This window comes from Zonotrichia leucophrys, chromosome 11 (genome assembly GCF_028769735.1).
Source record: "Zonotrichia leucophrys gambelii isolate GWCS_2022_RI chromosome 11, RI_Zleu_2.0, whole genome shotgun sequence".
Lineage (NCBI taxonomy): Eukaryota > Metazoa > Chordata > Aves > Passeriformes > Passerellidae > Zonotrichia > Zonotrichia leucophrys.
In genome coordinates, this window is record NC_088181.1 from 10,498,565 (window position 1) to 10,509,802 (window position 11,238).

Consider the following 11,238-nt stretch of genomic DNA (forward strand, 5'->3'; position numbering starts at 1 on the left):
AAAAAAATTCCAGCATAGCACAAACAACAAAATCGCCTTAAATCTCCCAGGTGTGGCTCTTTAGTGGCTTATACTTAAGTGATTTCTGTGCATGTGAAAAAAAACACTTCAAAGATCCTTTTACCGGTATTATAGTCACACATTTACCTGGTTGAAGAAAAGAGTTCTTGTCTTTTCTCTTTTAGAAAGCCTGTAGAATAGAATTTACAGGACTGCAGAGTCTTTGGCCATGATCCAGAAATCAGTACATATCTTCCTATTAATCAGAAATGAAAAATTTAAGTGGAAGTCAGTAAAATTGTGTCCTCTGACAAAATTGACAACAATCTCATTGGTTTTGACATCACTGACTTTGGATATCAATCTCAGTCACCTGTTACTTTCCATAGCAGCTCTAACCAAGATATTTCACAATAGAAGTAAAAACTTCTTTGTTTTTTAAATTCCTCCTCTACTTTCAAGAGGAGCCAATATATGTGTGACACCAAAAAAAAAAAAAAACCAAAAAAGATGTAAATTTTCACAAACTGCTCAGAATATCCCTCCAGTTCATCCAGTGTCAATTTGTATAAACTTATTGAGAGATTTACACAACTTAACACCAATAATTATACTCAACAGTGAATGTATGTTTCAGAATAATATCCAAATTATAATCTTAAAAGGTAGAAATGTTGAAGCTAAAATAAGGGGAAAGAAGAACCATAAAACAAAAAACAGATTCTCTTGCTTTGCCCAGGCTGTAGCTAAATGCTCAGGGAGCAGAAATAAGTCTCACAGGAATGTATCAAACCAAGCAACAAAAATGCAGCCTCAATGCACAGAGAGTCAGCAGCAGTGCTGCCAGCCTCCAGGAGTCACAAGTCAGAAATGATGTCCTAGAAAACCAGGAGATGTTAAAGCTCAATGAACGTAAAAGTTCATTGTATTTGTTTGTGAAGTTTGCATTTGAAATTCACACTCAGAAGCTTTCCCCTCCAAAGCCTGAAAACATTTATTAATTGCTAAGCTTCTCATATGACTCTAGGACCTGGGGAGTTTACGGAAAACATTAAACATAGAAAGCTTGGATGGGCAAACTCAACAATTCTGAGAAACAAAAATTAAACAGGACACAAAAGCCATGCCACCATGGCTGGAAAGACCCTGTGGACCTGGCAAGAAGTGATCCAGTGGGATCAGCCATGCCAAATCACACAGTCACTGGATGGCTGGTGCTCTTCAACCCTGGCCTTGGGATGACCATCTACTTCTGGTTCAGAAAATTTGAGAAAATCTCTTCTGGGTAAATGGAAAGGAAGAGAAACTCAGAAGTCATAGACTCTTTCGGAAGAGGATGGTCATGCAGTCAGTACTTGACTTTATGTGACAGTCACAGAGGTCACTCTTAGATGGGAACAAGCAGAGGGACCTCAAGCACAGCCAGCAATCCCTGTCATGCCATTCCCAGGGCATCCAGGCAGGGCACAGGGTCCCTCAGGGGGCTGTCAAGTCCCCATCTCTGGAGGCTTGCATGGCCCCACTGGATCAAGCTCTGGACAGCTTGGTCTGATGTCCCTTTCTGCTCCAAAAGAAGCAGTTCTGACAAGGTCTCATCCATTATGAATTGCACTCTGATTCTGCACTGTAACAATAATTGCCCTGACTGAGAACAAACCATAGTTCTCTACCATGTTTCACATGATAAAGTACAAATAAACAAACCCAAGCACAGGCAAATAGAAAATTGGAGCTCACATATTAAAACCCTATTGCCACTGAAGAGACCCCTTTTTAGGCAGCATTTGTATCAGATCCATAGGGCACACCAGCAGGTCACACAGCAGCTCCCAGCAGCAAATAATAAATAAACATATATATATATAACTATAAAGAATAAAACAAATTTTAATTTCTACTTTAGGAGCCAAGGGAAATGGCCCACTGGCCAGTAGAGTTATGCAACAATTGACTTCCTTTCAAGTTGCAAATTACAAGATGGCACAAACACAACTATAAATATGTTCCTATCGTACTGAAATAAGTTTTGCTTTCAATTAAGCAGTTGTTAAAAGTATGTCTCTTTTTAAAGAACTGGCTTATGATAGGGGATATTTCTTTCTTGGCATTTTTAGTACATAGGAGCTTAAATTTAGGTTACAAAACAACCAGCCTGACCTTTTCCCAGAGCTTTAAATCCTGGACAATTTCCATGGCACTCCTAGTTTGCTCAGTGCTTTTGAAAACTGGACCATTTCTTTCAGTTTTAGGAGTGTAACTTCCAGGTACGAGCCCTGACAATCCCAAACTAATATGTTTCAGAAAATAGTAGTTTTCCTGAAATACAGACAATTATACACAAACCTTTGTGGAGTCAGATATACAGGCAAAAGTTTGCAGTGCTTTGTCTCAGTAGTACTTCAACAAACTTTATAGACAAGAAGCGCCAGCTATGAGTTTTAAAAACCACAGATCATCTGCTTTTCCATCTCTCCAAATGGAATTCTGAAATGTCATCAGTGTAAGGTTTCAGATGAGAAGATATTTTTATCCATTTGAGAAAAAAAATCCATTTCCCATGCATTAGATTCATGTGAAACTCTAATGTTAGAGGCTGTGTCCGTCCTGCTCACTGATATAAATTGTACCCTGACAATCCCAGTGATGGGATTGGAAGTGGGTTGAGCACCACAGCATCTCATAAGACAGCTCCTCAGTGCTACTCCTGCAGATAAGATATAATTTGTGCTCCCCTCAGGCACCAAAGGCAATGTACCAGTGCAATAATCTTCTGAGTATCCCAACATTTACAAATAATTTTAAAGACCTGCTAATATGGTTTAGTTCAGCAACTCTTCACAGTGCTGAGTGCTGACAGAAATGACAACTAAGAGAGTAACAGCCTTTAGGATGTCTTGAAGGAGAAGGCTTGTGAAGCAGTTACCCCAAGGAACAAGCAGTGAGCAGCACGTTGAACATTTCATAATTCTCCAACCCCACGTTTTGTTCATAGACTGAACAAAAGCCTTGTTTTGGGTTATGTAAAACTCCCTAACAAATGGGACAAGAAACACAATGGAGAGGTTATAGCATAGTCATGAATGTGTTGTTTGTTTACTCATGTTCAAATTTTGTTACTAAACTGCTCAGCAGCCGCATGCAAAGCAGGTGGCAGAGCCTTAACAGGTTTTTTAAAAACAGTTTCAAAGGGTTAGATGGTCTTATGGGACAACTTAAAGAATTTGATAGAAGTATTAGATTAGCAGTTGATAGAAATACTTAAGATGGCAACTAGTAAGGGGAAGCCTGTTTATACACCAGAGGAACAAGTGACACTGAAGCTGAAGCTATTAAATGTCTGACAGAAAACCAGGAAAAAAAATCTAGATAAATTGACTCAGATGCCCCCTATGTTAATCACACTGAAATTAATAATACAAAGTGATCAAGGCAAAATATGTTGGTGTCAGCTGAGGCAATATTGTGCCCCGTCTCCCTCATGCCAAAGGCAGGGTGTGCAGTGCCCCCTGATTCCTCCTGCATCCCCACTTCCCTCCCCGTGCTGAGCTGTACAGTGGGAGGGTTTGGTACCAGTTTCTGCCACTGAAATGCACAGGAGGACATTCCAGCACTGGTGCCCAGAGCCATCACAAGAGCCTGCAAGGCCCCACCAGACCTCAAGAGGTACTAAAGATCAAATTCTCTGTGGAGGGGTTGCCATCTGTGGCAACACTTCCAAGACATCTCAGTGTTGCCCGAATGATAAAGGACACAAAACTCGGATAAGTTTTGTGCGGCGCTTTATTGAAGGGCCCGGGGGCCTGCGGACTAGCGTCCCCAAAAACAGAACCCCAAAATTCACACATGGGTGTTTTCCTTTCATACACAAGCAATTCATAACAAAGTCTCCAAGAAACAGTGGCCCTTCGCAAAGTCTCCAAGAAACAGTGGACCTTCGCCAAACTACGGACCCTTGTAATACATTCCCTAGTTCACGAACAAAATCATAAATCTTCTACCTGTCCTATTGTATGCTATCCCCAAACCGGTTAGTCTTCTTACTCTCCTACCCTGGCTTAATGTTTATTAGGTTTCTAAAGCTACTTGCCAGGGTTACACAAAACTCAATCACATAATATCAACGGCTACAAAATTATTTTTACAAACCAATTCACACAAAACTCACAACTAAACTATAATAAAACATTTTGCCAAATTTCATTTCTTTTCCAACATTTCCCCCCTTTTGAGCATCCTTCAGTCCTGCTGCAAGGATGCTCAACCAACGGTATTGACAGTAACATCTTCATAACAAGGTGGGGGATGTTCTTCGTTCTGCCACCCATGGGTCATCACCTTCAGCAACCGGATAGATCGCTTCCTTTCCTTTTCGATCACACCTAAAAGGCATCTGTATACAATCCATATAGTCACCAAAAATACCAAAAGCATTAGTACATACTGTATAACGGAAGTAATCCAGCCAGACAGGTGAAGCCCCAACGAATCAAATACTGCTCCTATCCAATTATGCTGTGCTTCCCTTTCAATTTCCTTGGTTTTTGTTTCCACTTCTGCCAATTGGGAAATATCTTTCTCTACTTCAAGTGTAACATTTGGAATGTGTACACAGCAATGATCTACTCTCCTACTCAGGTAACCACAAACTCCATGTTCTTTTAACAGTAGCAAATCCAATGCCATTCTGTTTTGTAAGGTCATTCTTGATGTAGCTTGCAATTGCAAATTTAGGTCTTTAAATCCCTTCTTAGTAGCTGCTGCCAATCTTTCTGTCTGTCCTAACAAGTTGTTGAGCATTTCCCTATTTCGATATGTTGCTATCGGAGGGAATAATGACTCTAATATCCACCCAAATTGTACTCCTGTGCCAGGTTCATGCCACTGCTCCTCTAGGGATTCTTCCCTCTTTTTAAGTCCTTTCCTTTGAATCAATCTATTCTGCTTCCAGTATGGACACAATGTGGGAACCCCTAGGGTAATTTGTGTTACTGATCCATCTAAAGATAAATGTGTGGTCCACTGTCCGTGTCCCAACACCCAGACTAGATTTCCAGGACTGTGCACTGTAGTATATCTGCAATCTATAGGTCCATCCATGGAGTCTCTGGTAACCGTGTGATTATACCCCTTACACTCACATCCCCATTTTAATGCCATTTTCACCGGTACCAATCCAATTCGGTCTTCCGGTGTATCACATGTAAAAACCTCAGTACAATTCCAATCTTCTTTCTGCGGTCTGAACTCTCGGGAAGATGTAGACGTGATGATGGCCCTATAATGTGACTGATTCTTTACCCCTGACCATTGGATGCACCATTGTACTTCCCCAAGGTAACTATAGTGTTCCAAAACACTGGGTCCCCACAATGTCTTCCAACTTTTCCAGGTATCAAAATTCTGTGTGATATTCTGACAACTCATCTCATTTCGTTGGGATTTTGTTCTTATTCGTACTGTATTGCATGGCTCATCTACTGGGGTTGCAATCAAACACCTCCTGGTATTTTGAATCTAACTAAAATGATTTGGTTTCATTTCACATTCTTCTTTAGTCATAGCTCGAGTGGTCATGCACAAATCTCTCTATACCTCTACTTGTTTAGGAACTGACTGGCAGGACTATGAAACATTCTTGAATGATTCAGGCATTTTGGTTACCGGTATTATTCCCCAGGGAATTGGTTCACCTGCAGCCTGTGGTAATGGCAGACAAGCTGTTATTTTAGTCACGTTCTGCATGATCCCAAAATCTCTAATTAATCCTACCACTAGGTTTTCCTGCTCAGCATTTCGTTCTATTGTATCATTAGCCTCCTGTCTTCTCCTTCCACCGTGTCCCTGTGAGGATGACATCATTCTGTCATGCCTCCACCATGCATTCCCTATTCTAGGATTAGTGACATTCAACCACCCACAACCTTTGCCTCCCTTCTCCCACCAGCTGGTCCCGTCCTCTACTCCATCCCAGGTCAGTTCCCTATTTTGCTTCCTCCCAGCACGATCCCTTGTCCATGGCAAAACCCTCATACTCACTCTTTTGTAATCAAAACTATCCAGTATTTTGACCAAGCATGTATATTCTCCCGTATCGTTTGTGGTTACCTTAGTAAGATTCAGTACCGTGTTTCCTTGTTGTTTATCCTGATCCCAACCGACTTCTATCTTGCCTCAGCTTCTTTCAGCCCCCCGTTGCCATACTGCAATAACTTCACCGGCCTCAACTTTCTGGCTGTGAAACATAACACAAGTTAATTAAACATCCATCCCTTCCATGGCGGTAACCTTTGTTTCTTTAACCTGTACTAAAATAGACCCTTGAACGGGTACCAGTCTCATGATTACTAGCAGCAATATAATTAAGAAGGCGGCTTTGCGCGGAAGATCATCCGGGTTGGAGACACTATCTGGGTTTCCCATTGGAACGGTGCCTTCTTTACCCTGGTGTAATGGATCCAAGCGTCCATCCCCTGGACCTTCACCACCGTGTAGGTCGTCATCATCACCTGGTGGGGTCTGCTCCATGATTCCCGTAGCGGATCCGTAATCCACTTCTTGATGTACACTTGGTCCCCAGGCTGGATGTCGTGGACAGAGTTCTCCAGCGTGAGCGGTTTATTCCACTGTAACGTATTTCTTAAAGAATTCAAGATTTTATTAAGTGACATAACATATTCTGCAATTGCCTGATCCCCACTCACATGTACCTCCCCTTTTAATACAGTTGCATGATATGGTTTGCCGTATAGTATCTCATATGGACTTACGCCTACCTTTTCCCTTGGTTTAATTCGAATCCTGAGTAGGGCCAAAGGCAAAGCCTGAGGCCAGTGCAGTTTAGCTTCCTGGCAAATCTTTTTGATTTGTCCTTTCAGAGTTTGATTCATTCTTTCCACCTGCCCACTAGACTGAGGTCTCCAGGGAGTATGCAAATTCCAGGTTATGTCTAACATCCGTGCTAATTCCTGCACTACCCCGGCTATAAAATGTGGACCCCTATCTGACGACAATCCTAAGGGTACTCCAAATCTTGGTATTATTTCTTTTAACAAGGTTTTTACCACCTCCTTAGCCTGATTAGTTCTACACGGAAAAGCTTCTGGCCACCCTGAAAACGTACATACATACACTAACAAGTATCTGTATCCCTGTGCCCTAGGCAATTCAGAAAAATCAACTTGCCAATAATCTCCTGGTTGTGGCCCAATTTGCAACTTTCCCATTTGTATTTGTCTCCTAACTACTGGATTATTTTTCAAACATACCAGGCACATTGCATTAATTCTTTTTGCCATTGTTAACATCTGATTAGAGATTATCTCATTCTTTAAAAATTTTACCAATGCTTCTGTTCCCCAATGGCATTTATTATGTTCTGATTCCAAAATAAATTTCATTATGCGAGTCGGTACCACTATTTGTCCCATCGGCGTAACATACCACCCGAGCTGATTCCTCTGTGCCCCTAGCAAGTTTATTAGTTTTCCATCTTCTATTGAATATTTGGGCTCCTGATTCAGGTACGGGGTAGCCGGATTTGTTCTTACCGGTACCAATGCCATTTGAGTCCATACTTCCCGTGCCACTTGCCGTGCTGTAACATCAGCAAATCGATTTCCTCTGTAAACTTCTCCTTCTGCATTCTGATGTCCTCTAACATGCATTACTGCAACTGCTTTGGGACTATGTACCGCATCCAGTAGCTGTAGCACTTCTTCCCGGTGCTTGATATTGGTTCCCTGTGAATTCAAAAGCCCCCTTTCTTTCCATAACGCCCCATGCACATGAACCACACCAAAGGCATATTTAGAATCTGTCCAAATATTAACCCTTTTGTCCTTGCTCAAGTACAGAGCTCTGGTGAGTCCAATCACCTCTGCCTTCTGGGCTGAAGTTCCAGGTAACAAAGCCTTTGCTTCTATTACCTGATCCGATGTTACCACTGCATACCCAGCATAGCGAGTCCCATTCTCAACAAAACTGGATCCATCAGTGTATAGTTCCCATTCAGGGTCTTCCAATGGTTCATCCTTTAGGTCGGGTCTGCTGGCATACACTTGTTCAATTACCTCCACGCAATCGTGCACCAGTCCCCCAGCCTCCTGGTCACTGCGTAAAAACTCTGCTGGATTAACATGGTTAGTAGTCTTTATTTCAATATCATCCTGTTCTCTCAGGATAGCCTGGTATTGCAACATTCGACTTGATGATAGCCAGTGACCCCCCCTTTTGCTCCAAAACAGCCATGACCATATGGGGAACAAACACTTTCATTTTTGCCCCCAAAGTCAATTTCCGGGCCTCCTGAATAAGGATTATTGTTGCTGCCACGGCTCGTAAACACGAGGGCCACCCGGAACTTACCAAATCCAGTTGTTTAGAGAAGTATCCTACTGGCCTCTTCCATGATCCCACCTTCTGGGTGAGGACCCCCAATGCCAGTTTTTGCCTCTCATTTACATATAACTGGAATTCCTTGGTCAGGTCAGGGAGTCCTAGGGCTGGGGCCTCCTTTAGTGCCTGCTTCAATTCCTGGAAGGCCTTCTTTTGTTGTGTCGTCCATTCCAACCGATGCTGCTTCAAGGCCTCATACAGTGGCTTGGCTAGGAGACCAAAGTTCATGATCCACAGTCGACACTATCCCACCATTCCTAGAAAAGATCTCAATTCCTGATGGTTGCGAGGCAAAGGAATAGCACATATTGCCTCTATTCGGTTAACTCCCAAACGTCTCTGCCCTTGTGTGATCTCACAACCGAGATAAATAACACTATTTTTGATCAATTGAGCTTTTTCCTTAGAGACCTTATACCCTGCTTGGCCAAGCATATTAAGTAATTTAATTGTTAATTCCACACACATGTCCCTTTCCTTAGTGGCCAGAAAAATGCCGTCCACGTACTGCAGGACTACATACAAGGATGGAGGTATTGTTACCTGGGTTATCTTCCATTCCTCCAGCTCCTTGGCCAGTTGATTTCCAAAAATAGTGGGGCTGAGCTTAAACCCTTGTGGCAGTCTGGTCCACGTAAGCTGCCTCTTTCTCCCAGAATCAGGACTCTCCCACTCAAAGGCAAAATATTTCCTACTCTCTACTGCCAGTGGGATGCAGAAGAAAGCATCTTTAAGATCAATCACAGAGAACCATTTAAACTCCTCCGATACAGATGTTAACAATGTATAAGGATTAGCAACAACTGGATGTATGTCCTTTACTATTTCATTAATCGCTCTCAAGTCCTGTACCAAACGATATTTACCATTAGGCTTTTTCACTGGAAAAATTGGAGTATTATACTCCGATTCACATTCCTGTAATATTCCTTGAACCAAAAATTGTTTAATTAACGGGGCTACTCCCCTCCTTGCCTCAAGCTTCAAGGGGTATTGCTTTACCCTCACTGGTCGGGCCCCTTCCTTAAGTTCCACTTTTACTGGCTGGGCAGCTTTAGATTTCCCGGGGACCCCCGACTCCCACACCCAGGGTACTACAGCCTGCTCAATTTCTTCTGGAATAGGAGAGGCATCTACTTCCTTAATCACAAAAATGCCTGCTATTTGTTCCTCAGGTATCTCCAATTTCACCCTTCCCCCTTCAAATATTATTTTCACATTAAGTCGGGACAATAGGTCTCTGCCAAGAAGGGGTGTGGGGCAATTTGGCATATACAAAAATTGATGATCCAATTCCTTCCCCCGAACCTAAGATTTAAAGGTTGTAAAAATGGTTGTTCCTCTAGCTTCCCTGTTGCCCCCACCACCTGTACAGTTGTGTCACTCAAAGGTCCTAATAATCTATTAAGTACAGAATATGTAGCTCCAGTGTCTACCATAAATTCCTGACCCTTCCCATCTATCTCTAAAACTACCCTCAGGTCTTTGTCTAGTCAGCTTTGATTCTGATAATTTCCCAAAACTAGTGCTTGAGCTGCCTCTGTTGGTCCTCCCGTAAATCTTCCCACATGAGTATTCCCAACTAACCCCATATTCTCCCCTCTAACCGGGCATTCATTTTTCCAGTGCCCCAATTGTCGGCAAAATGCACACTGGTTTGGATCCAACCTCCCCGTGTTAGGTGCAAACCCAAATCCTCCCCGACCTCTCATCATCCCCCTCTGTCCGCGATTAGCTCCTCCCCGACCTCGTCCCCTAATGAATTTTCCTCCTGCCCCTGTCTGTTGCATTACAGCCAAAATACTAGCTTGTTGTCTTTTTGCAGTTTCTTTTTCCCTGTTGTTGTATACCTTCCATGCTACCTCCAACATTTTATCCAAATTCCGAGTATCCTCCCCTTCCAGCTTTTGTAACTTTTTCCTAATATCCTCTTGTGATTGCCCTAAAAACAATAATGCCAATTGAAGTTTCCCTGATTGATCTTCTACATCTAAATTAGTAAACTTCCGAGCCGTGTCTTTTAACCGTTCCAAAAAGGCAGACGGAGACTCATTCTTGTCCTGCTTGACCGAATACAACTTAGACCAATTCATAGTCTTAGGTATTCCTGTTCTAATTCCTTCCACCAACAATTCCTGATATCGTTTTACAGCCCTTATTCCTCCCGTAGAGTTTGGATCCCACCTGGGTTCCTCACTTGGCACCAATTCATCAACTGTTTCATTTAGTTGTCGCAACCTAATCTCCTCACGAGCTTTTTCTCTCATAGCTTTAATAACCATCTCTTTTTCTGTAGAATCCATTATAGTATCCAATAATACCTGTAAATCATTCTAGTCCGGATTCTGAGTTTTTATCACCATTTTAACCACCCTTGCTACCCTTTCGGGATCCTCCCGGTAACTTCCAGCCGATTGTTTCCATATTACCAAGTCCCGTGGAGAGAAAGGCACCTTTATAAGTATCCTTTCTCCCTGTGGTCCCACAGCTTCCCTTAACGGCGCAATTAACTGTGGCCCCTTCTGCCCCTTCCTTCCTTGGCGAGTCCGCTCTGCTAACGGAGTCCTTTTATTACTTTCACTCTTTTCAGTATCACTGTCACTCTCACTAGATGCCCTTTTTATAGTTATGTCAGCAGGAGGAGCAAAAGGTACATTAGGAACAACCGGACCCCTTGGAGGTGCTACACAATAGGACAAATCTTCTTCAATCGGGGGATACAAATCACGCTCCTTTCTTTCTCTACATCCAACACACCTGCTCTCATCATTCATCTGTAAAACCAAAATACCACACTCCTTTTGCCATTCTTCTTTCCGATATAAAACGAAAAACAAATCTAAA

The 11,238-nt window shown here is 42.5% G+C and overlaps 1 protein-coding gene across 1 annotated transcript; it reads right to left on the reverse strand.

Annotated features, from left to right (window-relative positions):
* Positions 1-6,359: 6,359 nt before the first annotated feature.
* LOC135452979 (uncharacterized) lies at positions 6,360-10,697 on the reverse strand. Its single transcript, XM_064723535.1, is given in 4 exon segments — positions 6,360-8,225; positions 8,227-8,603; positions 8,754-9,634; positions 9,982-10,697. Coding segments are annotated over 4 exon segments (3,840 nt in total).
* Positions 10,698-11,238: the final 541 nt, after the last annotated feature.